Raw genomic sequence first — 24211 nt, forward strand, 5'->3', positions numbered from 1 at the left:
AAGTTCTCAAATACAGATAGAAAGCCAGCCTCAAGAGTGCAGCAGTGTAAAAATCCTGAACTAATTTTCTAAACTTCATTAAAATATCAGTACTTGTTTTAGAACTTAGATTGTATTAGGGGTGAAAGGCCATTTCCAATTGGGCTAAATGAGTTTACCTGCTCTGATGGCGCTGGATAAGAGGACTGCCTCTCCTCCCCTCTCAGAAGGCCCTCTGGTCAGTCAGGTCACGTGACTCAGGTTAGCAAATCCTATTAGCGAACTTTTAGAATCAGACTGCTATTTGTTACTACACTACAGGCTGCAGACAAACACAATGCGTTTGTGTGTGTGATGCTTAAGACAATAATAATTCATGGAGGGCTCAGCTGGTTGTTGCCATCACACACACTACCTCCACTTCCTGCATCATCTACCGTGGGGAAACACTTGATGTGTCGTTTCCTTGAAACCTCTGCTCTGGTTGTCTGAGGGACTGTACAGTATTTCACATTTGAGATGGTGGAATTTCAAACCACGGACATGTCGTAATGGGCTGCGTATATATACTCTCTTGTCAACCTCAAACCACACTGCAAAGGAGACGCTAGCACATTTAGGCCTACCAAAACGGAATAAATTAAGTGTGAAAGTGGCAATTATGGGTCTGTGTGTTATCTGAAAAGCATTGCTCACCAGGAAATCTCCCATGTTGATTCAACTGTCATACTCTACCATACGACAGATGCCTCATTCTCAGTCGCTAAAACACTAACACACAGTACCCGTTTGACAACACCAGATTAGAGGTCGGCCGATTAATTAGGGCAAATTTCAAGTTTTCATAACAATCGGAAATCTGCATTTTCAACTTGTCAGCTCGGGGGATCCAATCTTGCAACCTTACATTTAACTAGTCCACCGCAATAATGATCTGCCTCTCTCGTTGCACTCCACATGGAGACTGCCTGTTACGCGAATGCAGTAAGCCAAGGTAAGTAGCTAGCCATCATTAAACTTATCTTATAAAAAAAACAATCAATCATAATCACATGGTTGATGATATTACTAGATATTATCTAGTGTGTCCTGGGGGGGGGGGGGGGCTAAAAGTTTGTAACTGCCTGTATCTGCTATTTTGTGCATTCTTGAGCATTTTTTTTTTACCCTATTGGGATATGGTGCCTGGCCTAAAATGAAAAGTACAAAAATGTCAACAAAACAAAAAAATTAAATGCAACAATTTCACTGAGTTACAGTTTAGACAAGGAAATCAGTCAATTTAAAATTCATTAGGCCCTAATCTATGGATTTCACATGACTAGGCAGCGGTGCAGCCATAGGCCCACCCACTGGGGAGCCAGGCCTAGCCAATCCGAATGAGTTTTTCCCCCACAAAAGGGCTTTACAAAAGACAGAAACACTCCTTAGTTTTGTCAGCTGTCCGAGTGGCTGGTCTCAGATGATCCCGCAGGTGAAGCAGCCGGATGTGGAGGTCCTGGGGTGGCGGGTTCTGCGGTTGTGAGGCCGGTTGGACGTACTGTCAAATTCTTTAAAACAACGTTGGAGGCAGCTTATGGTAGAGAAAGTAACATTCTCTGGCAACAGCTCTGGTGGACCTTCCTGCTGTCAGAATGCCAATTACACGCTCCCTCAACTTGAGATATCTGTGGCATCGTGTTGTGTGACATAACTGCACATTTTAGAGTGGCCTTTTATTGTCCCCAGCACAAGGTGCACCTGTGTAATGAACATGCTGTTTAATCAGCTTCTTCACATGCCACACCTGTCAGGTGGATGGATTACCTTGGCAAAGGAAACATTTTCACTAACAGGGATATAAACAAATGTGAACAAAATTGGAGAGAAATAAACTTTTTGTGCGTATGGAACACTTCTGGGGTCATTAATTTCATCACTTTAAACACAGGACCAACAATTTACATGTTGCGTTTTAATTATTTAATATATATATATATATATAATCACATAGTGGCGCAGCCAATCCACAGGGTGGCACAGTTACATTCTCTGGGGAGAAACCTGGTACCTCCAGAAGTGTGCATATACAATTTACGCATACACATTGAAAATGAAAAAGGCAATGTGAATAACAAGAAAATAGGGTAGTGAGAAAACTAAGAGTGACTTTAAAGTTGATTGTTTCATCGTTTATTTAAGTATTCCACACGGTGAAGTGAAAACGGGGTGATAATACGGTACCTGTAGTCGCAGGCAGTGGCAGATGAGGTGCTCAGGCTGCGGGTCTTTCTGGTGCGGATAGCCAGGCCACGGGCGGGGGTCTCCCCACTATCGAAGTCAGAACAGCAGTAGGGGACAGCCTCCACTCCAACCTGCTCTCCAGTTTCCATCTCAGCTCACAGTCTGATAGGAAACACAGGCCACGAGGGGGCAAAAATTGAGGCGTCAGGTCTACACAGTCAACAAGGCAGGGTAACAGGTTGCCTTCAAAAGTCTCTCTCTTTTACGGTTTACATAGCCCAGAGTTTAACCTTATATGATATGAGTCTATAAGCTTCAGCTTTGGGCTACTGTTGACAAACGCCAAATGATACAGCAGCTAGCTTAGAACGCAAGGTCAGCGTACCTAGTACTCATGCAAGATAAACTTAAGTATGTTGTCTTTTTGGTAACGTTATAGCATGTATGTTCAACATTTAGCATACAAAGTATCTAGCTAGTCAGTGGCATATGACAAACTTCTTGAACTTCTGTCTGTCTGTCTGTCTGTCTGTCTGTCTGTCTGTCTGTCTGTCTGTCTGTCTGTCTGTATGTATGTATGGAGGCTCAAGAAATTGCATAGGAACACCGACTGTGCAAATTACATTACCCATGAAGTATTACTAGCTACATATCATATTGCGTTGATCTTTCTTTCAGCATTACGTTAGCTAGATAGCTAGCTAGTTACATATAAAGACAAGTGTGATTGCAAGCCAGTCAATAACTACCATGCTAGCTATCTGTTACAGCTAAGTTAGCTAGCTCACTTTTCCAAAATAGTCTAACCACTGCTGGTTAGTAACTTGGCTAGTATTTCTCGTCATGGAGCCTACTACGGCAAGGTTATTAAACCCCGCTCGAATGGCAATTCATCTTGGTGGTGGGCCATACAAGCCACCTGCTTTAGCTTTTGAGATGATTGATCACTGTCGACGGAGGAGCTGTTTTTTACATAGTGTATATTTATTTCTTCTGAAAACATTTGTTGGTTGGCAATGTCAATTCTTCCAAATTTTTCCTAAATGTAGGTACATTTTATGTTAGATAGCTGGACAGACAAACACTGCAGAGTACTACACTGTAAACCAATCACAACACCTGTACTATCCATGGTACTATTGTTGCTAATCACATCTGCCAATGACATGATCCATACCAAAGGCAGTAGACAGTTGGTGACAGCTCGAGAGATCTCCGTCCGACAAACTGCTCTATCAGGTAAAATATTTTATTTAGTTGTAATTACAGAATCATTATAACATCAATGCAAGCTGTAAAATGACTCCAAACAACCTTAGTAAAGTAGCTATCTTGCTAGTTAGCTTGCTAATTACAACAAGTAGATATGTTGCTAGCTAGCAGGAGAAGATAGCTTTACCACTAGCTAGCATGTCATTCCGGGACCAGGAGCATTTTAGCTATCAGTTTGTTCCAAGTAATAATTTAAGACAACAAAAATCTATAGGACAAGTATTGTAAAGCTAATAGTCATCAAGGCAGGACCCACTAATTAAATACATGATATACAACATCTTGTTATGTCCCGTGTATATATATTTACATCTTTCTTCACATATCTTTTAGATATTTTATTTTCCAAAAACTCAACTTCAAAACACTCTCCTGCAACCCACCTCACCAATTAAAAAAAAAAAGTATTATTTACCTCAAATCTGAAATCTACAACAGAAGCCAGCCAGCTTACTGGCTAATGTTAGTATTCAGCTAACCACGGTTGATGGTCATCAGCTATCCTTTAGCTCGAAAAGCGATCGGCAGTTTTATACAACATGACTCAGACCAGAACATACCGGACCTATTTTTCTCTCTATATCCCCGGATTTCAACCGCAAGCTCTGGACATTTACACCTGGATCTCGAAGCTAGCTTGCTGCTATCCGTGTGACTATTGGCTTACGTCAATAGTCTATTGGCTTACGATCCCGGAGCAAGCTGAAGAGTTCCATCAGCCACTCCTGAGCTACAATCACCTATCCGGACCCGTTTTACTGTAGATGCGGAGCCACATTGGGCCTTCACGACTGGAATACCGATGTTATCTGACCGAGGGAGTTATCCAACTGTCCCCTCTGTCGCGACGTTACCTGAACACCCATCTGCAGCCCGCTAATCGTCACTATATCTATTTTGCCAATTGGATTGATCCCCTCTACCACACGGAACCCCACTAATCTACCGACGGAAACGCACGAGGTGGCTAAAAACAAACCTCCATCCTATGCTAGCTTGCTACCGATGGCCCGGCTAGCTTTCTGAATCTCCGTTACCCCAACCAACCTCACTACTCACTGGACCCTTATGATCACTCGACTAAGCATGCCTCTCCTTAATGACAATATGCCTTGTCCATTGCTTTTCTGGTTAGTGTTTATTGGCTTATTTCACTGTTGAGCCTCTAGCCCTGCTCATTATACCTTATCCAACCTCTCAGTTCCACCATCCACACATGCGATGACATCACCTGGTTTCAATGATGTTTCCAGAGACAATATCTCTCTCATCATCACTCAATACCTAGGTTTACTTCCACTGTATTCACATCCTACCATACCTCTGTCTGTACATTATATCTTGAAGCTATTTTATAGCCCCCAGAAACCTCCTTTGACTCTTTGTTCCAGATGTTCTTGACGACCAATTCTCATTGCTTTTTGCCGTACCCTTATCCTACTCCTCCTCTGGTGATGTAGAGGTGAATCCAGGCCCTGCAGTGCCGAGCTCCACTCCTATTCCTCAGGCACTCTCTTTTGATGACTTCTGTAACCGTAATAGCCTTGGTTTCATGCATGTTAACATTAGAAGCCTCCTCCCCAAGTTTGCTTTATTCACTGCTTTAGCACACTCTGCCAACCCGGATGTCCTAGCCGTGTCTGAATCCTGGTTTAGAAAGACCACCAAAAACAAAATCTCCATCCCAAACTACAACATTTTCAGACAAGATAGAACGGCCAAAGGGGGCGGTGTTGCAATCTACTGCAGAGGTAGCCTGCAGAGTTCTGTCCTACTATCCAGGTCTGTACCCAAACAATTTGAACTTCTACTTTTAAAAATCTCCCTCTCTAAAAAACAAGTCTCTCACCGTTGCCACCTGCAATAGACCACCCTCTGCCCCCAGCTGTGCTCTGGACACCATATGTGAACTGATTGCCCCCTATCTATCTTCAGAGCTCGTGCTGCTAGGCGACTTAAACTGGAACATGCTTAACACCCCAGCCATCCTACAATCTAAACTTGATTCTGGTTTAGAAATCAAACTCTGGTCATTTAATTGCAGAGCACATTGTACAACTGTTTTTAGAGAAGTTCGCATTGCAAGGTACGCTTATGTTATGCCATATGTATTGGCTAATATACATATGCAGCTGTCGTTTCTAAACATTCTAGCATACATGCCATCTTTCTATCTACATTATTTTGTTTGGACTAATATGAAAATTATGATTGAATGTTTAAGCCTGCAACTAGTTAATTGAAATTAAACAATCATGCCAAAACATGATTCAAAATTGAATTCACTGAGAAATAGCTCATGAAACATAGGATGCTGCATATTTCAAGTGCACTCAAAGTAATATTTATCTTACGTCATTCAGTCTTTGCGAGCTAAAGTTAGTTAGTCCCTCTGACTTAACACAGACGGCAGACATTCGGATCACTATTTCATGTGAGGCTGTATTTACATTTTAGTTAGGTAGAAGCAGATCATTGGCTGCGTTCATCATGAGAGGTACGTACAGGAGTACTGATTGGTTCCAAGTTTACACGTTTTTGCCTGAGCAGACAGTGTTGAAACAGTTACTTTTTCTGAAAAAATGTGCAAGAATTTAAGGTGCCAACAAATTCAACAGTAACCATAAGAATATTTCATTGTCGATGACAAAACAATATTCTCCTTCCTCGACGTAGGTCGAGCAACCAATGTTTTCGGCGTCGGCTTTAAACCTACTGTATTTACCTAAACGTTAGTTAAATTAACAGCAACACAACAAGTACCTAGCTAAGCATGCTACCTAACTAGTTATCAAGATAACTATCTAGTGAGCTATCTGATAGCAAATGTCAGGCTAAAAATGTAGCTAACTAACCAGCTTCAACAGAGAAACCCGGACTAGCTGTCCAAGCTAACTTTTAAGCGCCAGCTAGCGTGTCTGATGGCTAGCAAGCAAAATAGCCTAGCTAGCTACTTTACATCAACGCCTTCAAGGTAGCTCACCGTTTGAGGTAACACGTCGTTATGATTTGCCACGAAAATTGGGGCCGCACTACCGGAAAGGCTCTCCTAACCTGCTACGAAAATCACTTCGTATCGAAGTGGCGTGAAAAACGTTGGATCAAAGCTTCTCCATTACTGTTCCCTCGAACTGCTTCTTCACTTATACGGTCTATGACTTGCCTGGCAAAAATACGGTCTTCGGCGTTCAATAGTAGCTGTATTCCTGCAGCAGCCTGTGACTTCTTCTTCGGGATAGTGTTGGATGATAGCATCAAATTTAAGTTGCTTACACCGCCACCTACTGTACTGGAGTGTGAGGCCATTCACGGCCGACTTATATTTAACCTGGCAACCAAAGAACAAATTCTTATTTACAATGAAGGCCTAGGAACAGTGTTCAGGGGCAGAACGACAGATTTTTAACTTGTCAGCTCGGGGATTCGATCTAGCAACCTTTCGGGTACTGGCCCAATGCTCGAACCACAAGGCTACCTGCTGTTAAGACCTTACATCAAACCTCAACATGAGACAATATCTTCTCCATTTACCCACGCTCTCCACCGGATCAAACGGCGAACGTCACAGACACCGGAAATCTTCCCTTTCAGCTGATCTTCCTTAACATTTAATGCCACCCCAGTTATCACTCCTTTCAATGGTGCCCTGCTCTGGAGAGCAAAGCACGTCACATTTATTGTCCCAAATCGTGTGATCCGGAGTGGCCACTCCCTCTGGACTGAAAAAACAATAAATCGTCCCAAACCTCTTCTCCACCCAACCTACCACCACTTATGGATCAGCCAAAATGCAAGAGTCCATTCTCTCCACAAATCTTACTCCCACTGGGCCAGAATCATCCTTTACATCCTCGGACCGAGGCCTGAACTCAGCGGTCCTCACTGCAGGAACTTCATCCACACTCTTGTCAGGTTCCATAGCTGAGCTACTGGATCACGTATCCCTCTTTTTGCACTAGACACCAACCTTCCTCGCCATATTGCTTCCCTCTACACTCAACTTCTTCTCAACAATCATCACTGCATCTGCCAACACATCTAATTCATCCTCACTCTCATCACTCAATTTCCTCAAGTTCTTCCAAGAGTTCTGTGAAATCCATCATTCCAAATTCCCTCATAACCATTTCCACTGTCCTCCTTTTTTCTTGTCCAGCATCTTCTCCTTCACCAGATCTTTCAGAAGGCCTGTGTAATCCCACACTCCATGTTTACTCATAATATGCTCCACTTTCTTTCCTTATTTCCTTTTCCGCCACCTTCTCCAATCACCCCTGTTCTCCAAACATTTCTCCCTGTGCAGCCTCTCCAACGCCGTCTTTACAACAGCTGTCTGTTCTCCCAACCTGTGACGAAAATTACCCTGTCAATAACAACAATCCTTTCGCCATCTACTGGCCGTAGTTGTTCTTCTCTGGGATTGGATTGGCAGATCGCATCCAACTTTTAAGGTGCATACACCGCCACCTAGTGTACTGGAGTGTGAGGCCAGTCACGGCCAACCAACATTAAAATATCTTCATTCGTCCTGTTCCTCTAAGTGAAAGAGTCTAAGACACCACTTCCATTCCCCCACTACACCACCCAAACCAGCCTCTATAACCCTTTCTACATTATACAGTTCACAAAATATCAACACATACTCCACTGTTTCCTCCACCAAACACTCATCACACAGACATGTTTCATGTCTCCTTATCATTCACAACGTGCCATTCAAACCTGTGTGCCCAACCCATAGTCTACTCCACACAACTTCCTCTCTCCTACATCCCATACTCCTTATCTCTTCCTTTACTGACCTGTGCACCTGATAAAATTGCCTCCCCTCACAACTAACTTCCTAGTCCGTTTGTCAAAGATCGAGCGCTTCTGCCTAGATCAAGGACTTGACTTCCATGCGGCCCAGCGGGACCTGAATATCTACCCTCTCTCTCCTCACAGCACTCTTATCCACCACATCAGCCTTCTCATTACCTCCACACCCACATGGGCGGGAACCCAGCAAAAGCTTCCCACCACTACCATCCTCTCCAATCACATTAACAGCACCATCATCTCCACAAACAAGTCTCCTCTATCCGACCTGCCCGTCTTCACACTACTCAACACTGCAGCCGAATCAGAGAACATCACCACTGAGTGGTTTCACCTCCTCCACCCATCTCAGACCTATAATCACAACCAACAACTCAGCCGCATACACTGTCATATAATCTAACATTGAAATCTGGGATAGCATACACAGACGTTTTGGCTTTACAGCCTTCTTCAGTGTAGGTACAATTTTATTTTAATTCAAAACAGTATTTGTAGAGAACAGATGACCAGCAGGTGCTTTTAATCCCTGTTGCCACTCATCTGCCAATCAGGGATGTGGCTTTTCTGGTCAACCTGTAGACAAATTAGTAACAAAGAAATAAATAATTATAGGGTATGGGAGCGGGCACCAAGGGCAACTCACAAATCAACCGTCCCAGTTGTTCGCTCACCCAAATACAGTGCCTTGCGAAAGTATTCGGCCCCCTTGAACTTTGCGACCTTTTGCCACATTTCAGGCTTCAAACATAAAGATATAAAACTGTATTTTTTTGTGAAGAATCAACAACAAGTGGGACACAATCATGAAGTGGAACGACATTTATTGGATATTTCAAACTTTTTTAACAAATCAAAAACTGAAAAATTGGGCGTGCAAAATTATTCAGCCCCCTTAAGTTAATACTTCGTAGCGCCACCTTTTGCTGCGATTACAGCTGTAAGTCGCTTGGGGTATGTCTCTATCAGTTTTGCACATCGAGAGACTGAAATTTTTTCCCATTCCTCCTTGCAAAACAGCTCGAGCTCAGTGAGGTTGGATGGAGAGCATTTGTGAACAGCAGTTTTCAGTTCTTTCCACAGATTCTCAATTGGATTCAGGTCTGGACTTTGACTTGGCCATTCTAACACCTGGATATGTTTATTTTTGAACCATTCCATTGTAGATTTTGCTTTATGTTTTGGATCATTGTCTTGTTGGAAGACAAATCTCCGTCCCAGTCTCAGGTCTTTTGCAGACTCCATCAGGTTTTCTTCCAGAATGGTCCGGTATTTGGCTCCATCCATCTTCCCATCAATTTTAACCATCTTCCCTGTCCCTGCTGAAGAAAAGCAGGCCCAAACCATGATGCTGCCACCACCATGTTTGACAGTGGGGATGGTGTGGTCAGGGTGATGAGCTGTGTTGCTTTTACTCCAAACATAACGTTTTGCATTGTTGCCAAAAAGTTCAATTTTGGTTTCATCTGACCAGAGCACCTTCTTCCACATGTTTGGTGTGTCTCCCATGTGGCTTGTGGCAAACTTTAAACAACACTTTTTATGGATATCTTTAAGAAATCGCTTTCTTCTTGCCACTCTTCCATAAACGCCAGATTTGTGCAATATACAACTGATTGCTGTCCTATGGACAGAGTCTCCCACCTCAGCTGTAGATCTCTGCAGTTCATCCAGAGTGATCATGGGCCTCTTGGCTGCATCTCTGATCAGTCTTCTCCTTGTATGAGCTGAAAGTTTAGAGGGACGGCCAGGTCTTGGTAGATTTGCAGTGGTCTGATACTCCTTCCATTTCAATATTATCGCTTGCACAGTGCTCCTTGGGATGTTTAAAGCTTGGGAAATCTTTTTGTATCCAAATCCGGCTTTAAACTTCTTCACAACAGTATCTCGGACCTGCCTGTTGTGTTCCTTGTTCTTCATGATGCTCTCTGCGCTTTTAACGGACCTCTGAGTCTATCACAGTGCAGGTGCATTTATACGGAGACTTGATTACACACAGGTGGATTGTATTTATCATCATTAGTCATTTAGGTCAACATTGGATCATTCAGAGATCCTCACTGAACTTCTGGAGAGAGTTTGCTGCACTGAAAGTAAAGGGGCTGAATAATTTTGCACGCCCAATTTTTCAGTTTTTGATTTGTGAAAAAAGTTTGAAATATCCAATAAATGTCGTTCCACTTCATGATTGTGTCCCACTTGTTGTTGATTCTTCACAAAAAATACAGTTTTATATCTTTATGTTTGAAGCCTGAAATGTGGCAAAAGGTCGCAAAGTTCAAGGGGGCCGAATACTTTCGCAAGGCACTGTATATAATACCAATTCATGAGGTAGCCTTCCACATGTTAGGCACAACCGTTCGTAGATATGTGGGGCCAACTCATAAACGATATGCAAAATCTGATATTGTATAACAGTCTAAATTTGGCTTATTGGAACGTGAAATATTATCATTCATTTTAAACCATGTGGAGATACAGAATTACATTTGTATATCCACTTCTCTTTGGAGTAATTTGTTGTCATAGTCAACCCTACGTGATGGATGAACCTTTTCAATTCTGATGCAACGCAATTCATTAATAGAAAGATTTTGTTCTATAAAGTGTCTCGCAACTTGCGAGGTGGATTTATGTTCTCCAAGGTGTACTTTCTAGGCACGGGATGTTTTTCCAATATAAATATTATTACAAGAACACTAACATATAAATAACTAATTTCATAGTGAAATTCACACGACTTTATCTCGTAGGTCCTAGAAGTCTTGAGTGCATACCAAGTTAGAACATTTCGGCGGCAGGGTAGCCTAGTGGTTAGAGCATTGGACTAGTAACCGGAAGGTTGCAAGTTCAAACCCCCCAGCTGACAATGTACAAATCTGTCGTTCTGCCCCTGAACAGACAGGCCATCATTGAAAATAAGAATTTGTTCTTAACTGACTTGCCTAGTTAAATAAAGGTAAAAATAAAACATTTCCTTATGGTGCTACAAAAAGGTCCAAGATCTACAGGGGAAGCATCCTTTTCTGAATGCCTCTTTTCTCTCTCTGACCACATTGGATTTAACCAATATATTTGATAGATTTCTAGATACTTTATAGGTGAGTAAAGGTGGATTCTGAAAGGCAGAATTTAAAGAGGAGTCTGTTGATAATATGTGCCAATGTTTATTGATAATAGATAATGCCATGACGGCGATCATTGAAAGTAAGTATACAGTTTATAGAGAAAAGTGTATGTTTTTGTTGGGATTTATTAAGTAACTGGCTTCTGTTCAAGCTTAAGTTGTTTTTGAGCTTTATCAAGCCAGGTATCAGGTATCCTCTCAAGCCAAAACGCTCAAGGAGAGAATTTGATTGTCTATCATATTCTTCCTCTGTGTCACAAATGCGACGCAGTCTATGAAGTTGGTTTACTAGTACACCTATTTTTAGGGGAGAGAGTGATAACTATCAGCTGTTAATATAGTATTTTTTATCTGTAGGTTTTCTGTAAACTCTAGTACTTAGATATTGTCCCTTCTTTGTAACAAATCTAAGAAATGTATAGTAATTTTCCATAGTTAAGGAAACTGATTGTACTCTAGAGTTAATGTAATTAAGAAATTCATTTAATTTAGGAACCTGTCCAGATCATAAAGCAATCGTCTATATAGTGGGTCCAATATTCAACATGATCTTTAACATCGAATAATGAAGTAAGCGTTATGTGACATCTTTTTGAGTGTGAACCCATTACACCTTTTTGTTTGTGTATATACTTCCCTGCCCCCACCTTATCACTGCATGGATCCCTTGAACCGTCTGTATATAAAAACAAATAAAACCGATTATCTATGCACAGTACCACTCGAAAGTTTGGACACACCTCATTCAAGGGTTTTCTTTATTTGATTATTTTCTACATTGTAGAATAATAGTGAAGACATCAAAACTATGAAATAAATACATGGAATCATGTAGTAACCAAACAAGCATTAAACAAATCTAAATATATTTTAAATGTTTCAAAGTAGCCACACTTTACCTTGATGACAGCTTTGCACACTCTTGCCATTCTCTCAACCAGCTTCATGAGCTAATCACCTGGAATGCATTTCAATTAACAGGTGCCTTGTTAAAAGTTCATTTGTAAAATCTCTATACTTCTTAATGCGTTTGAGCCAATCAGTTGTGTTGTGACAAGGTAGGGGTGGTATAGAGAAGATAGCCTTATTTGGCAAAAGACCAAGTCCATTTATGGCAAGAACAGCTCAAATAAGCAGAGAAAGAACAGTCCATCATTACTTTAAGACATGAAGGTCAGCCATACGGAACATTTCAAGAACTTTGAAAGTTTCTTCAAGTGCAGTCGCAAAAACCATCAAGCACCAAAATGAAACTGGATCTCATGAGGACCACCACAGGAAAGGAAGACCCAGAGTTACCTCTGCTGCAGAGAATAAGTTCATTAGAGTTACGAGCCTCAGAAATTGCAGTCCAAATAAATGCTTCACAGAGTTCAAGTAACAAACACATCTCAACATCAACTGTTCAGGGGAGACTGCGTGAATCAGGACATCATGGTCGAATTGCTGCAAAGAAGCCACTACTAAAGGACACCAATAAGAATAAACTTGCTTGGGCCAAGAAACATGAGCAGTGAATACTAGACCGGTGGAAATCTGTCCTTTGGTCTGATGTGTACAAATTTGAGATTTTTGGTTCCAACCACCATGTCTTTGTGAGACGCAGAGTAAGTGAACGGATGATCTCCACATGTGTGGTTCCCACTGTGAAGCACGGAAGAGGTGGTGTGATGGTGCTTTGCTGGTGACATTGTCAGTGATTTATTTAGAATTCAAGAAACACTTAACGAGCATGGCTACCACAGCATTCTGCAGCGATACGCCATCCCATCTGTTTTGCGCATAGTGAGACTAGAATTAGTTTTTCAATAGGACAATGACCCAACACACCTCTCGGCTGTGTAAGGGCTATTTGACCAAGAAGGAAAGTGATGGAGTGCTACATCAGATTACGTGGCCTCCACAATCACCCGATCTCAACCCAATAGATATGGTTTGGGATGAGTTGGACCGCAGAGGGAAGGAAAAGCAGCCAACAAGTGCTCAGCATATGTGGGAACTCCTTCAAAACTGTTGGAAAAGCATTCCAGGTGAAGCTGTTTGAGAGAATGCCGAAAGTGTGCAAAGCTGTCAAGGCGAAGGTTGACTACTTTGAAGAATCTAATCTAATTCACATGAATGGCATTCGGGATAGGCACTGCAAAGCCAGCCCGATTGCCGATAGTTCAAATCCTTATTTCAGCATACCCGGAATCTACAAAGACAGAGGAACAGATACAAACAAACAGCTCGCTCATCCATAACATAGATAAGTACAATAAACGACACTTAAATTAAAAATTAAAGCTGGTCTGAGTATTCCTTATACTATTCCAAAGTGTTACTGAAGGGAGGTAAGAATAATGTGTGTAATGTATGAACTAAGATAGCTAAGTTAACTTGTGTGTCGATCCACATTGCTAATGTAGCTGAAACCGGAGCAAGGACGGGGAGATGAGTGTGTGTGGCTGTGTTAGCTTACCAAATGCTGCTCGCGGCTAGTGACGGACTTCTCCGTCACATTACCTTCCTCCACTCCAGAAGTGGCCAAGTTCGGAAGCCGGGATAGATAGTCCACCTTGACATTGTATTTTCCTCCCTTGTGATGGACACAGCACTGGAAGGGCCAGAGCTCCAGATACCACCTGGTCACGTGAGAATTCCCGTCCTTCATGGTCTGGATCCAGGTCAGGGCTCTGTGGTCCATGTGCAGGTAAACTGTTTTCCCAAGAAGGTAGTACCGGAGGCTATCTGGTGCGCACTTTATAGCCAGGCACTCCTTCTTGATTTTTGAATACCTGGTTTGCACACTGACACTTCAGGAGGTTAAGCGTGAGGCCCGCATCATGGATTTTCTCCAGGAGTCTGCTAAGATGCTGTATGTGCCCCTCCCAGGAATGGCTGTAGATCACCATGTTGTCCAAGTGGCCAGCACAGCAATCGTCACAGTCCTGGAGGACCTTGTCCATCAGTCTCTGGAAAGTCGCAGGGGCCCCATGAAGGCCAAACGACATAACCTTAAACTGGAACAGGCCCATTGGCATCCGGAAGGCAGTGTACGTCCAGGGGCATCTGCCAGTACCCTTTGCAGAGTTCCAAATGTGGTGATGTAATGAGCTCTACCTATTCTCTCCAGTAAGTTGTCAATGCGGGGCATGGGGTAGGCATCAAACTGGGAGATGGAATTCACCTTCCTGAAGTCCAAGCAGACGCGCAAAGAGCCATCCTTCTTTGGGACAATGACAACGGGGCTGCTCCATTCACTTGACGATGGCTCGACAACATCCATTTCTATCATGGTGTGAACCTCTTTCTTGAGGCTCTACTCGTCCCTTCCATGCCTCTGGGACCCCGTCCGACACGTCCTCTTCTTCTACTCTGTGGACCAGGAAGTACATCCCCTTGGACAGATCCTCTCTCTCCTCCCAGGCCTTGAAGAGGTTCACATGGTAGGTTTGCTTCTCCTTACCCTTGTCCGGGTGCAGCACCTCGTCGGTCACCGGGCCCATCTTCCTCCCGATTAGGTTCGGCCCTTGCCACTGCGTGAGGAGCTTGCTGGTAGATGAGGGAATAAGATGATGAGTGAGCTCAAAGTCATGAGGGATCAGGCTACTTCCGCTGCTGCTAAGCAGAGCAGACCATCATCAGTAGTCAAGACTCCAGGCCACCCTCAAAGAGTGGCTACACCTTTGCCGTGTCCCAGAGAGTCAAGCTACCACCCAGATGTGGACTATAGCCAACCTCCTCACCAGGCCAGTGCTGCACCCTCACAGCGTTACGTCGGTACAGTGACCCTTTTCCTCCAAGGGCTCACCCTCATGCAGCAGCCTATGAGCTATGAAGCGATGCCAGCCAAAGGCAACCAGAGCACCCACCAGGTCACTGAACAGGTCAAGTTCCATGGATACCTGGGCCATAACCTCCACTCCATCCGCAGCCCTCTAGAGGCTCCACTGCCGCAGCAGCAATGCAGACCTACAGAGGGCCTAGGCCAACCAACTAACTTCAACAGCCGAGACCCAAGTCAGATCCTGCCAGCTGACGGGAACAAGCTCCTCACGTATCAGATCCTAGCGGATCGCCTAAAGCTAGAAGAAGCCTGCCTAGTGGTAGATTCATATCTCAACTCCCTCATGCCTTACTCAGACACCATGGCAGCCGTGAACGAGAAGTTTGGACAGCCACACCATGTCACTCTGAAGAAGATAGCCAGTGTCATGGACTCTCACAATGTATGCCTTGGAGATATAGCTGCCTTCGAGAAGTTTGAACTACATGTCTAATCCTCAGTGGGCATGCTCCGGACACTGGGTCCAGATGGCGACATAGAACTGATGTGTGAGTCTCATGTGTCATGCCTACTCAGCAAGCTACCATCTGAGATGAGGTCAGACTTCCACTGTCACATGTTTCATCAGCCAGGTACTACATACACCTTACTTGAGTTCTCAGAGTGGTTACAGTATGTCCTGGTGTCAAGAATATGATGGCCAGTCATCAAGAAAAGTGCATAAGGACAGACTTGGGCAGAAGTCAGAAGGGCGAAACGTGCAACATCCATCCTTCACGGAGCTAAAGACAACCCGGAGAATGGATCCGCTGCCTCAGCATTCAATAGTTTGGCTGCAAGAAGAAATATACTGTCCTTATTGCAACAACCCTGAGCACTATCTCAACCAGTGCTCAGCCATCCAGACGCTCACCAAGTAGCAAGTAACAGGGTGGATGATCAAGACCAACAAGAAGTGCTGGCATTGTGGAAGGCGCCATCAGGCGTCCTAGTGCACACACAACAAGCCCTGCGGTCTCTGCAAGGAAACACATCTACAAGTCCTTCACAAGGTCACTGCCAGAAATCCCAAAGAGGCACCAAAAGAGGAGAGCTGCCTGGTAAGCACAGTCACAGAGGGGCTCTACTTGGACAGACCAGCTGATTGTAATCATGTCCTACTGAAGGTGATTGGGGTGCTCCTACACCATGTAGAGTGTACCCTAGATACCTACGCTATTCTGGACGACGGGTCTGAGCATACCATGCTCCTTCCAGATGTTGCACAGAAGCTTGGGTTACAGGGGAACACAGAATAACTAGCCCTCAGAACCATTGGCCTGGACATCCAGACCCTCTGTGGTGCATCAGTGACCCTTCGAAACTCTCCTGCCTCGCAATCCAAGACCAGTTTCCAAATCAAAGGGCCTTCACTGCAACCCACCTTGGACTAGCAGACCATTCCTATCCAGTGATCAAACTTCAGAAGAGGTACAAGCACTTGGTTGGTCTCCCCCTACAGTTGTTCATCAAAGCCAACCCTCTCCTCATTGGTGCAGATCATCCTCATTTGATCTTCCCATCAAACCAGTGAGGTTGGATCCACCTGAGCCAAAGTGTTGGTCCAGCACCTCTGGCATAAACATCGGGACTGGGATGACCCTCTTCTCATTCAAGATCTTCTCCAGGCTTGGAACAATTGGGAAGGAGAGCTACAGATCCTGCCATGCATCATTTTGCCTAGGTGCTACGTAGCTGCAGATGTCTACAAGTCGAATGTCACCAGAGAGGTCCATGTGTTCTGTGATGCTTCAGAGAAGGCCTACAGGTCTGTTGCGTAACTGAGGACAGAAGAGTCACAACAAGACCTACCTGTCATTCCTGATGGCCAGGTCCAGAGTTTCTCCTTAGCGACTACATTCCATGCCAAGACTGGAGCACTGTGCAGACGTCACTGGAACCCAGCTTGCCAAGCTGCTAGAGAAAGAGCTTACCTTGAAGATAGACCAGACCACGTTGTGGACATATTCCACAACATTGCTGATGTGGTTGCAATGGAAATCCTGCCGCTTTCAAGTTTTTTTTAGGCACCCAGGTGGATGAGATTCAAGAACTTACAGACCTCCGTGCATGGCGCTATGTGGATTTGGCGAGGAATCCTGCAGATGACATCACAAGAGGCAAGACTCTGAAAGACCTTGCGGGGCCCAACAGATGGAGCCAAGGACCATTGTTTCTCATTCAAAGTCCAGACGAGTGGGCAGCTAAGCCAAAGTTCATTGTGAAGAGAACACGTCTGAACTCCCAGAAGCCCACCTTCTGTCGTGTCACTGCAGTTGCTTGTCCCCAAGACCCAGATATGGGCCAGTATACCACATGGCGCGTCGAGAAGAGATGGGGATAATCTTCAAGTGTCTCAACCATGAGGGGTATACAGTCGTGGCCAAAGGTTTTGAGAATGACACAAATATTAATTTTCACAAAGTTCGCTGCCTCCGATTGCATGATGGCAATGTGCATATACTCCAGAATGTTATGAAGAGTGATCAGATGAATTGCAATTAATTGCAAAGTCCCTCTTTGCCATGCAAATGAACTGAATCCCCCCCCCCCCCGAAAAAACCCCATTTCCAATGCATTTCAGCCCTGCCACAAAAAGACCAACTGACATCATGTCAGTGATTCTCTCATTAACACATGTGTGAGTGTTGACAAGGACAAGGCTGGAGAGCACGTTCAGTCATCATTGCTTTGCACAAAAAGGGCTTCACAGCCAAGGATATTGCTGCCAGTAAGATTGCACCTAAATCAATAATTTATCGGATCATCAAGAACTTCAAGGAGAGCGGTTCAATTGTTTTGAAGAAGGCTTCAGGGCACCAAAGAAAGTCCAGCAAGCGCCAGGACCGTCTCCTAAAGTTGATTTAGTTGCGGGATCGGGCGTGAGTGCATCTGCACGCACAGTGAGGCGAAGACTTTTGGAGGATGGCCTGGTGTCAAGAAGGGCAGCAAAGAAGCCACTTCTCTCTAGGAAAAACATCTGGGACAGACTGATATTCTGCAAAAGGTACAGGGATTGGACTGCTGAGGACTGGGGTAAAGTCATTTTCTCTGATGAATCCCTTTTCCGATTGTTTGGGGCATCCGGAAAAAAGCTTATCAGGAGAAGACAAGGATAGCGCTACCATCAGTCCTGTGTCATGCCAACAGTAAAGCATCCTGAGACCATTCATGTGTGGGGTTGCTTCTCAACCAAGGGAGTGGGCTCACTCACAATTTTGACTAAGAACACAGCCATGAATAAAGAATGGTACCAACACATCTTCCGAGAGCAACTTCTCCCAACCATCCAGGAACAGTTTGGTGGAGCCCCTTGCCATAAGGCAATAGTGATAACTAAGTGGCTCGGGGAACAAAACATCAACATTTTGGGTCCATGGCCAGGAAACTCCCCAGACCTTAATCCCATTGAGAACATGGTCAATCCTAAAGAGGCGGGTGGACAAACAAAAACCCACAAATTCGGACAAACTCCAAGCATTGATTATGCAAGAATGGGCTTCCATCAATCAGCATGTGGCCTAGAAGTTAATTGACAGCATGCCATGGCAGAGGTCTTGAAAAAGAAGGGTCAACACTGCAAATATTGACTCTTTGCATCAACTTCATGTAATTGTCAATAAAAGCCTTTGACACTTATGGAATGCTTGTAACTATACTTCAGTATTCCATAGTAACATCTGACAAAAATATCTAATGACAGTGAAGCAGCAAACTTTGTGGAAATTAATATTTGTGTCATTCTCAAAACTTTCACTTTAACCCCCTGCAGTCCGCATTTCGGAGTAGTTTTGGAGAGAGATTGGCTCCGTTACCATTGCCCTCATAACTACAGTGGGTGCCTAGTCAGTGACTGAAGAAGTGCTCAGAACTGTCCTCATTGAAGTGAAGGGTATCCTGAATTCGAAGCCCTTGGGCTACGTGTACTGCAGTATCGCAGACCTGGACCCCGTGACTCTTAACCTCCTGTTGATGGGGCAGCCAGACAAATCCCTGCCGTAAGTGGTGTACCCGGAGACTGAGCTCCTCAGCAGACGTCAATGGAGACACTGCCAGATCCTGATGGATCACTTCTGGGCCAGCTACATCAGGCACTACCTAACCAGCCTGCAAGCCCGCCAGAAGTGGAATGCCATACCTGCCGACCTCAAAAGGGATGTGGTGGTTATGTTGTTGGACCCCCAGCTTCTGAGAGCCCTCTGGCCTGTCGGACGGATCATTAAAGTTCACCCAAGCGCAGATGGTCATGTGAGGTCTGCCGAGGTCAAGATCAAAGACAGAACATACACCCGTCCTGTTGTCTGGTTGGTAGACCTCCCAGCTCTCCCGGACAGAAAGGACGATGACAGTATGCCTGTAGTCTCAAAAGCCATTAGCCTTTCTCATGAGCAAATTGACGTCGCAATTTGGGGGCGGCTGTACGAAAGACTATTGAGAGTAAATATTAGTTAAATCATAGGAGAGATGTAGCTCTGCCCACCGGTAATGTGGAGCAGAGCATACTGGGCGATCTCCAACTGAGAAAAGGAAGTAATTTGAGAAAGTACACAAGCCGTGATAAGATCTAGCCATCTCTCCTGTGATTACCTTTAGTTAGCATTCTTTGCTTTAGCCAAGGCCAGTGTGCATTCTTCAGAAATGTGAGGTCATATTTCTTACAATTCATGTGTTGTGAACGCACTTCCTTGTTAGGCCAATAGCGTTTTAACCGCGAGCTAGCAACTAAGCTTGCTAACACTGTTGTTTCTGTCAACTCATTTCAGATGTTTAGCATTTCAGTGTCTATTCTTATATTCCCTATGGTTATATGGATGTATACTGTATAGATTATGTGGCTATTTGTTTTTAGCAATGAGCCTTGTGAATGCATTATACATTCAAGTTCATGCAGTTGTGTGAGGATGATGGTGCTGCTCAGTAGTGCTGTGTAGTTGCACTCCTCTGATCATTCGTGAAGTCACAGCCTTGTTGTTAGGTTGTGTTGCCCTGTGCAGCAGATACGCTATAAATAATATGGCTACAATAGGTTATGTAATTTCAGTTTGTATTAAGCCTATACCTGCCATTTACTGTTGTATTTAATTTCCCCCTTTTCAAAACCACACCCCCTTGGTTAACACAATTGTCGAGCCATACACTGTGCTGTTCTATGTGAATCAGCATCATTAAACCACCTCAACTGGAATCCTACCGGTCTGTCATCTGTGCTCTGACAAGCACCTGGGAGAGAACACATAGTGCCAAGTAGGACGTAACCCAAATGAATATACAGTCCACCAAGTCCTCAACTACTCTAGCGGTTAAACAGGAATATGGTTCAAATAGTTTTTCCCATATGGGATTTTAGAAAAACTTTAAATCAGGGCTGTTTCGTGTAGGCTTACCCTGGCGTGACGTTTTGATAGGCATGTAAATCTCTCTCGGACATGGTGATTTTTATCAATATATTCTGCTCTTTTTAGTTAATTTGCCCTGTTAAAGATTAAATAAAAATTATATATCTTTTTTTAAATGTACTCTGACTGGAAAATGTTTAGCATCAAAGTAGACATCATGCAAAACTACAAAATCCCTGCACGTCATCTCTAGCTGATGCCTTTGCTAACATGTGTTGTGTCAATTTAAAACTTGCACAAGACAGTTCACAGAATTGTCTACGAAAGAAATGTTGCCAATTTATTCAATACTACATTTAGCTAACATTAGATAGTTCATCCAGAGATTCTTAACGTTGCCTTGTTTTTGCGCGCTCGTCCAGATCATCATGGCATTTGTAGTTCTTTATGATAGCCACATTAGCAGGAAATCAGCATTTCATTTTTGGGAGGTGAATATACTGATAAAACTCACCTTGTCCTAGAGAAAATTACATGGTTATCAAAATATCACATCAGGGTTAGTCTACATGAAACACAGCCCTTATTTTAATAGTTTTCAAAATCCCCTATGGGGAATGGTGGAAAACCAATTGGAACATTTCCGTTTGACCGCTAGGTTTTTAGGTATTACGACTCACACTGCGGCGCCGTCATAATTTGTATATACACTGACTAGACTGACAGGGGGTGCTGTTTTGAAGCCACAGCACCATAAAGATGAGGACGTTTTTGGGGGAGTGCCAAAATGGCCGACTAGTGGCTTCAAAGCGTTTCATTGGCCAATACATAAGGTCCAGGGTTTATATTCATTGGTTAATCCTTACCACATACATGAATAAAGGGTTTGGTTGTTTAGCAGCAAAACAGACAGGGTTGGCATAGAGCATTTTTCTCTCAAATACATTGATACAGTTGGTTAGCTAGCTCGTGAATTTTAGCCATATTGACATGAAATCAGTAAAAACACCTCAAAACAAGGCATGGTATCATGAACAATATGAAATGAGCCACTTAAGATAGCAACAATGACAAGAAACTGCCATGTGGGTTATCTGGCCATCCAAAATCACAACACATATAAACGTACACTTTTTTTTCATGACATTGTCAGCTAACGCATCTACACAAAGGACTGCTTCTGCAGGGGAGTGCCAATATGTATTGCTGGTTGCTTCAAAGCATCTCAGTAGCCCATACATAGCATCAGCAAGTCAGGGTTTATATACATCATTGGTTAATCCATACCACATAGTGACTTCAGACCCCTAGACTTTTTCTACGTTGTTTTGTTACAGCCGGAATTTAAAATGGATTAATTTGCAATTGTGTCACTGATCTACACACAGTATTCAATAACATCAAAGTGGAGTTAATTTATAGGCATTTCTAAAAACAGAATAAAAAATATTAATATTCACCGCGTTTGTTATGGCAAGCCTAAGTTAGTTATGAATAAAAATGTGCTTAAAGTCACAAATTGCATGGACTCACTTTGTACAATAAGTGTTTAACAATTTTGAAATGGCTACCTCATCACTACACCCCACACGGTCGAGTAGTGAATTTCAAGCACAGAATTAACCAAAGACTCGAGAGGCTTTCCATGGTTCACAAAGGGCACCTGTATTGGTAGATGGGTAAACAAAAGTTGATATTGAATTTACCTTTGAGCATGGTGTAGTTATAAATTACACTTTGGATGGTGTATCAATGCAGCCAGCCACAAGGATAGAGGCGCCCTTCTGAAATCAGTTGCCATGTTCTAATACGCCCTGTGCAACTGGGTACTGGACTTCCTGACGGGCCGCCCCCAGGTGGTGAGGGTAGGTAACAACATCTCCTCCCCGCTGATCCTCAACACTGGGGCCCCACAAGGGTGCGTTCTGAGCCCTCTCCTGTACTCCCTGTTCACCCACGACTGCGTGGCCACGCAAGCCTCCAACTCAATCATCAAGTTTGCGGACGACACAACAGTAGTAGTCTTGATTACCAACAACGATGAGACGGCCTACAGGGAGGAGGTGAGGGCCCTCGGAGTGTGGTGTCAGGAAAATAACCTCACACTCAACGTCAACAAAACTAAGGAGATGATTGTGGACTTCAGGAAACAGCAGAGGGAACACCCCCCTATCCACATCGATGGAACAGTAGTGGAGGGAGTAGCAAGTTTTAAGTTCCTCGGCATACACATCACAGACAAACTGAATTGGTCCACTCACACAGACAGCATCGTGAAGAAGGCGCAGCAGCGCCTCTTCAACCTCAGGAGGCTGAAGAAATTCGGCTTGTCACCAAAAGCACTCACAAACTTCTACAGATGCACAATCGAGAGCATCCTGGCGGGCTGTATCACCGCCTGGTACGGCAACTGCTCCGCCCTCAACCGTAAGGCTCTCTAGAGGGTAGTGAGGTCTGCACAACGCATCACCGGGGGCAAACTACCTGCCCTCCAGGACACCTACACCACCCGATGTTACAGGAAGGCCATAAAGATCATCAAGGACATCAACCACCCAAGCCACTGCGTGTTCACCCCGCTATCATCCAGAAGGCGAGGTCAGTACAGGTGCATCAAAGCTGGGACAGAGAGACTGAAAAACAGCTTCTATCTCAAGGCCATCAGACTGTTAAACAGCCACCACTAACATTGAGTGGCTGCTGCCAACACACTGACACTGACTCAACTCCAGCCACTTTAATAATGGGAATTGATGGGAAATTATGTAAATATATCACTAGCCACTTTAAACAATGCTACCTTATATGTTACTTACCCTACATTATTCTTCTCATATGCATACGTATATACTGTACTCTATATCATCGACTGCATCCTTATGTAATACATGTATCACTAGCCACTTTAACTATGCCACTTTGTTTACATACTCATCTCATATGTATATACTGTACTCGATACTATCTACTGTATCTTGCCTATGCTGCTCTGTACCATCACTCATTCATATATCCTTATGTACATATTCTTTATCCCCTTACACTGTGTATAAGACAGTAGTTTAGGAATTGTTAGTTAGATTACTTGTTGGTTATTACTGCATTGTCGGAACTAGAAGCACAAGCATTTCGCTACACTCGCATTAACATCTGCTAACCATGTGTATGTGACAAATAAAATTTGATTTGAATATGTGAAATGCGCATCTCCTGAGTTGGGATCGTAGGTGGTTCAACAAATTTGTCCTTAGTTTAATGCACTTACTATAAATTATTCTGCATGTGTATACTATAATAAATATATATATATTTTTAAATATATGTTTTATTGCCACATACACCGGATAGGGTGCAGTGAAATGTGGTGTTTTACAGGGTCAGCCATAGTTGGATGCCACCACTTTAGCAAATTAGGGTTAAGTGCCTTGCTCAAGGGCACAGAGAACAGATTTTTCACCTTGTCTGCAACGGGGATTCGAATCAGCAACCTTCCGGTTACTGGCCAATGCTCTAACTGCTATGCCTCAATAACTATAATGACAGTGTATTTTAAAAGTAGAAATTACAAGACTTCAATATAATTACAATAACTAACATTTTTACTTGCATAATCACACATTTGCGGAATTAAACTCAGAACACAACAGA

The 24211-nt window shown here is 43.6% G+C and overlaps 1 protein-coding gene across 4 annotated transcripts in view; it reads right to left on the reverse strand.

Annotated features, from left to right (window-relative positions):
* Window positions 1-6684, reverse strand: part of nadka (NAD kinase a) — a 34181-nt gene extending 27497 nt beyond the window's left edge. For 2 of the 4 annotated variants that reach the window (XM_064957064.1, XM_064957062.1), the window contains exons 1-2: window positions 6458-6684; window positions 2203-2364 (exon numbers count right to left, since the gene is read on the reverse strand). In XM_064957064.1, coding sequence (XP_064813136.1) covers window positions 2203-2351 — 149 coding nt within the window. In that variant the 5' untranslated portion in view covers window positions 2352-2364; window positions 6458-6684. Of the gene's footprint in view, window positions 1-158; window positions 354-2202; window positions 2365-6457 lie in introns of those variants that run through there. The other 2 variants (XM_064957063.1, XM_064957066.1) reach the window with 2 other exon arrangements.
* Window positions 6685-24211: the final 17527 nt, after the last annotated feature.

The sequence above is a fragment of the Oncorhynchus masou genome, chromosome 33 (genome assembly GCF_036934945.1).
Source record: "Oncorhynchus masou masou isolate Uvic2021 chromosome 33, UVic_Omas_1.1, whole genome shotgun sequence".
Classification (NCBI taxonomy): Eukaryota; Metazoa; Chordata; class Actinopteri; order Salmoniformes; family Salmonidae; genus Oncorhynchus; species Oncorhynchus masou.